Below are 6,542 nucleotides of genomic sequence, written 5' to 3' on the forward strand. Positions count from 1 at the left end.
TTCTACGATCTTCCTTATTCACTGTCCAGATTTCGCATCCATATGAGGCTATTGAAAACACAATGGTCTGGGTCAGGCACACCTTAGTCCTCAAGCTGACATCTCTGCTCTTCAAGCTCAAACCATTTGTGCCGCCCAGGGAATCATACTTAGTACTTAGAAATGAGTATTTGTTAGATGCATGATTGATCCACTGACTATATAGAATTCACCTAACCACTAAGAAACACTGTTAAAGAAATAAAGATATTGATATGCTGGGAAACGGGAAAATGAAGAAGGGAATTATACTTAAAGTGTAATCCTAGCTTTGTGTGTGCATAGGTAAGCATATATAAATATGTGGAATAATACACCAAACTGTCAACAGTGGTTATATGGTTATAGTTATCTCTGGATAATGCTTTTAGGAGTAATTTTAGCTTCTTTTTATTTATTTATCCATATTTGCTAATTTCCAAATGAACACTTATTACATCCATTATAAGGTAGATATTAAAATCATCTGTATGCTATGAATGTAAGTGTATAATACTGCCACTCTAAAGGCATTACATCTGTACACTTGACCTTAAAATATGAACTTCTTGCTTAATTTCCAGAGTTCTAACAAAGTCCTTGGAATTTCAGCTGGCAGAATACTGAAGGAGGAGGGAGATGTTCTTCCCATTTCTTACAGCCTCCTCCCACTCTTAAAATGCTCTGACTGCCTGCCTCCCAGTGCACAACCAACTGAGAAAACTATTCTGTCAAAGGGACAGTGCCAAAAATCCAAATAACAAAGGTAAGGATGATAGCTGGGGAAAAAACTGCAAAGGGTAAGCTCTGCACTGGAAAGCATGTAACTGGATACTTGACTCACATCCCTAGTACAATGTTATTGAATAGTTTGTTTTTGTTAAATTGGTTACTTTTAAATACTAAACCAAAAAGTTGTAAACAAGGTTTGCATTAAAGTCCATGAAAGAAGAATTTTCAAGGTGAAGAGAAGTCTGGGATTTGACTAGTGGTGCATTTTATTCAATTAGTGCAGCATATTAAATTACTACTACTACAGTGCTTAAAGTCACTTAGGTGATCACACCATAAGGACTCTCTTATCCTTTGCCCCATTTAAACAGAATTGAGTGATCAATTCCTTGACAAGAGACCATGGCAAAAAAGGTGGCCGTAATTGGAGCTGGGGTCAGCGGCCTGATCTCTCTCAAATGCTGTATAGACGAGGGACTTGAACCTACTTGCTTTGAGAGGACTGAAGATATCGGAGGTCTGTGGAGATTCAAAGTAAGTGAATTTTTTCTTGTTTCTTAAATAGATTGTTCTGCAATTTCAAGGTGAATCATAGCTGTTCACTGGTTTTGTTTTGTTTGGGTTTTTCTGAGAGACATCTTGAGCAACTTTGATCATATTTCATTCACGCAGCTATATAAGGATAGAAACCTAGGCTGGCAACTCATACCTGATCAGAAACTATCCAAACCCTGGTGACAAACTCAGGCTTGTAAGGACCTCTGTTTTTGGATGCAGCAGCTGTTTTATAGTTTGACATTTTCATCCTCATAGCAATATATTGATATTAGAAAACATTTCACAAAGTAGAAGTAACAAAGATTCAAGGTATCATCTCTACTTCAATTACTGAGCCAAATGCAACTTCAAAGAGCGTACCCTTGTTGTTACTGACTTTATTTTTCTTTGAAGTAAACCATGCTTTTTTGCTTAGCTGGAAACTCTTGATTAAAGATACTCTACTTGTCATATTCATTCTATTAGCCAAACCCAAATGTTTATAATGCTAGCTCTCCTTTAGAAATTGTAGAAGGATTCACAGTTAGAAATATGTAAGGATTTATAATTTAATCCTTCCCATAATCCTATGAGTAAGTAGGAATTTGCTATTTCTAAGCTGTGAGAACTTGGGCAAGTTACTTGCATCTCAATGTCTTAGTTTTCTCAGTTATATAATGGGGATAATACCAGAAAGGCATAATTATCTCATACTGCTGTGTAAAGAGTAAGGGAGATAATTGGTGTTAAAAGCCTATTCATATTTTATAGATGAGCAATCAGATTCTGAGGGAGGCTGAGTGACTTAGCCATGATCATATGATCACACAGCTAGCAGAATGGACATGCAAGCCCAGATCTGTATGACTCCTAAATATCTAAGTCCCTCTTTCTAACCATACCCTAAATCTGTACTCTTTCTTAGTAAGGTCAAACAAAAGTGTGAGTTCATAATTCAAGAGCAATGACTTTAGGATTATACGTCAAGTATAGCTGAGATATTAAAATGGGTGAAACTACTCCAAACACAGGAATAACAAATATGAATACATCAAGAGTAGACTTTCATATAAAAAGAAATCATCCAACATCGTTCAGCAGACTATGGTGAGCCCGGGTGGAGACCTGGTTGGCCAGCAGTGAGGCAAGACCTGGAGACTCATGGGCTCAGAGTCAGTGACATATCCACAGAGGACTAAAGTGGAGACTGGAGTGACCAACTGATAAGAAGAAGGCAGACAGATGCAGGAACACCCACACTTGCAGATGATACCCACTTGCCATGGCTCCAATGATGGGATGAACAGAGCTCAACCCGAAGAAGAAAGAAGAGGAAAAAAGCGTCATCTGATACAATTTGATAAACTGGACATCCACCTATAAATGCAGTAGCTCAAAAGAGGAAACAAATCCCTGCTCCAAGAATTATTCCCACCCCCTCTACACAAAGAGTAGATAGGGATGGACAACTTGAACATTGACTAACCAAAAATGGGAGAAGGGATACAAAGGTAAGAAGTGACTGGCTTACAAGCTTTCAAGAGGGAACCTAGATCCACAAGGCAGGGAGGATGGTAGAGTCTCCAGTGAGTAGTATCCGACCTGTCTAGGAAGGGCAGATGAAAAGAAATGCAGATGGGTCCCTTGGGATGCAAGGGTGAATAATTTTTACCAGGACTGATTGTGAGGACTGGAAATGTAAAGGTGGACATTTTATAGCAAGGAGGGGAGTGATTAACCTTTTAGTCTAGGAGCGGAGGGCCCTGGGACCATCAATGGAGAAAAGCAGAGAGCGGGACCCCCACCCAGAGGAGCAGTGAGGCCTGAGACTGAGACAGAGAGGATGATGTGAAGAGAGAGGATGACATGAAGAGATGGAGTGGCTGGGGACTGGGATCCAGAGAGGGAGAGGGGCTGTGTGCTGAAGACCGTGAGGGGAGGGCGGGCGGGACTGCAGGGTATACCCTTTGGTTGGGTGATGATGCATGGACGGATGGTAACTATGGCAATGAAACGATGTATGATGGAATGAATGTAAAACTAATGTTCCCCCATGTAGACTATCACATAATACACAATAAAACATTTAATTAATTAATTAATTAAAATAAAAAAGAAATCATCCAAACATGGAGGGGATTGTAACCATGGCAATGAAACGATATACGATAGGATGAATGTAATGCTAATGTTCTCCCATGTAAACTATCACATAATTCACAATAAAGCATTAAAAAAATTTAAATGGAACACATAAACATAGATATCTTAGGCATTAGTGAGCTGAAATTGACTGGTGTTAGCCATTTAAAAAAAAAGAAAGAAAGAAATCATCCAAAACGTTCAGAAATTCAGTTTTCCCTTCATGCTGACCTAGGTATGGGAATGATGAGGATCATCTAGAATGCATGCTTTGTTCAAATTGAATCATACGTCAAAAAGATTTTTTAAACGTTGGATTTCCCAAATGGATATGACTATAAGTCTTATTTAGAGCATTTCTCAAAGATGCTGATCCCTTGGGCACTACTCCAGATCTAATGAGTCAAAGTCTTTCAAGGAGGAGAATCTATTTCTTAACTAGAGTCCCAATTGAATCCTATGATGATGAAAGTTTGGCAAACATTGCACAAATCTATTTATCCAACCGTCCAAACACACCCATAGTTAATGATGGAGAAACTGATCTGTTTTATTAGGTAGATAACTTTTCAGAGAGTAGAACTAGGAAAAAAAAAAAGTTTAACTCACATTCATTTCTTAAAAACTAGTCATTAGAATGATGGTGGCTTTTACTAGGAGAGTGATGCAGGATGGTGGTCATTCCTGTCTTAAAGGTGTAGGTTTTGTCTACTCTAAATTCACAGGTAGATTCCAGTTGTGATCTTTTTTTGTTCCCAGGTAAAATTTTAATCTATGGAAATGTAGAAATTATTTTTAAAACTTCTACTTATTAACAAATTGGTCACTTTTTAACTTATCTGTTTGGGATTTAATACCCAAAAGCCACTGTCCCTTATTTGATTATTATTAATTTGGCAGCAGAAGGGAAGAGAGTTATTTTGAGTAGTCTGTCATCTTAACAATATGATTTGATTAATTCCAGTAAGGTAATTCCTACCCAAAATATTTCTCCTATTGTCCTATTCCCCGTGTCTGAAATTTCAGAATTAGAGATACCTTCCTATGGATTAAAAAAAAAAGTTATTCTGAAATTTGAATTCATTATTATTAGATAGTAACTCTTATTAGATAGTAAGTCTTATTAGATAGTAAGTCCAAGGATGGCAAAAACAGTTAAGCACTTCACTACTAACAATGTTGGCAGGTCTAACCCACATAAAGATACCTTGGAAGAAGGCCTAGAGATCTGCTTCCAAAAGGTCACAGCCTTGAAAACTCTATGGGGGGCATTTCTACTTTGTAACACATGGAGCACCCAGGAATCAGAAGCAACTCAACAGCAACTAAATAGGCTTTGATTTTTTTTAGTTTACTAGATATCAAAGGGTTAGTACATACATATAATGAAGTCCTGGTGTGGTACTGTAGGATAAGTACTGGACCTCAAGGTTGGTTTAAACAGCAAAGTCGGTGTTCATACTCAGCAACTGTTTCTCGGAACGCCTATACCAGGTTCCTGTGAATCAGAACTGACTCAACAGCACTTAGCAACACAAACAATATATATATATATATGAGCTCTGATAGCATAGTGGATTAGCTGCTAATCACAAGGTCAGCAGGTCAACTCTACCACCCTCTCCATGAGAGAAAGATGAGGTTATCTGGTCCCATAAGTACTTATAACCTTGGAAACCCTACAGGGACACTATGAGTTGGAACCTACTCCAAAGCACATCACCACCACCACCACATATATAAAACTCCCTGGCACCTATAACAATATGATATTCTAAACCTCTCTTATATCCCAATGTTATTGGGTGATTTTGAATTTAATCCAACTTGTAGTAACTACATGTGACAAAGTAGAACTGCCCCAAAAGGTTTTCTTAGTTATAATCTTAGAACACCTAGACTTTCTCCAATCACCACCAGTCTTTCAATTAGCATTCAAATGCTTAACTGTTGAGGCACCAGAGCTTCCTCCAATAGAGAAATGCAGTTTTTTCCACACCAAGGGGGAAAAAAAAAATCTTCCTATAGAATGAAATATAAAATAAACAAAATTTTACTGGCTGTAATGAAGCCAAGGAAAGTCCTGGTTACCAGGAAACTGGACTGCTAAAAGGTGCTAAAAGGCTGCTGGGAGCTCCCATTCCAGTCCTAAAAGAAACTCAGCGTATTTCATAATTCTACCATCTAGAACCCATTTTTAAATGAGTTATTATTTCATTTCTGTATTCACACACTTAACGCTTCTGGGATCACTTAACACGTTTAGTAGTGACAAGGTAAAAAAAAAAAAAAAAAAATTTGATTCCTGCCTCCTGCCCAGTTCAGATGCTGCTGAATTCTTCTAAAAGGCTATCCAGCACACCCTACAGGTAGCTTTGGAACACACACACTACTGCCATAGAGTAAATTCCCACTCCTAGCAACTCTGGTAGCGTAGTGGTTACAAATCGGGCTGTGAACCGCAAGGTCAGCAGTTCCAAACTACCAGTTGCTCCGCGGGATAAAGATAAGGCGTCTGCTCCTGTAAAGATTAACAGCCTCGGAAACCCTGTACAGGGTCGCTATGAGTCGGAACCGACTCCACGGCACATAACAACAGCAACAACAAAGCAACTCTACACAACAAAGAACTTTAGTGTTTCCAAGACTGTAAACATTTATGGGAGCAGACAGCCACGTCTTTCTCCCACGGAACAACTGTTGTTAAATGCCTTTAGCTGGTTCCAGCTAATAGTGATCCTGTATAGGTTTTCAAAGGAGGTGAGTTTGAACTGCTGACCGACCTCATGGTTCAAATCAACCTTGCAGTACAGCGCATTAACCCACAGCACCACACCAGGACTCCTGGTGGGTTTAAACCGCCAATCTTGCAGTTATCAGCCCAACGCGTCACCCAGTACACCACCAGGGCTCCTTTGGAGCAAGGGAAAGGGATAATGAACGTGTACTTTAGGACTTTTTCTGATGATGGGAAGCACTTCGCGTGTACCATCTATTTTTTCTTCACAACACCCCTCAGAAGTTTTTTTTATGATTATTTTTATCTTGATGTGGCGCTGTGGGTTGAAGCATTGGACTGCAAAATCGGTCTAAACCGCAAGGTCGGTGGTTCA

The 6,542-nt window shown here is 39.0% G+C and overlaps 1 protein-coding gene across 1 annotated transcript in view; it reads left to right on the forward strand.

Annotated features, from left to right (window-relative positions):
* Nucleotides 1-1,149: 1,149 nt before the first annotated feature.
* The window catches only part of FMO2 (flavin containing monooxygenase 2 (non-functional)), a 59,702-nt gene continuing 54,309 nt past the window's right edge, over nucleotides 1,150-6,542 (forward strand). Inside the window, exon 1 of the mRNA XM_006872642.1 lies at nucleotides 1,150-1,284. Within this exon, the coding sequence (XP_006872704.1) occupies nucleotides 1,153-1,284 (132 nt within the window). The 5' untranslated portion in view covers nucleotides 1,150-1,152. The remainder of the gene's footprint in view (nucleotides 1,285-6,542) is intronic.

The sequence above is a fragment of the Chrysochloris asiatica genome, unplaced genomic scaffold (genome assembly GCF_000296735.1).
Source record: "Chrysochloris asiatica unplaced genomic scaffold, ChrAsi1.0 scaffold00207, whole genome shotgun sequence".
NCBI classification, from domain to species: domain Eukaryota; kingdom Metazoa; phylum Chordata; class Mammalia; order Afrosoricida; family Chrysochloridae; genus Chrysochloris; species Chrysochloris asiatica.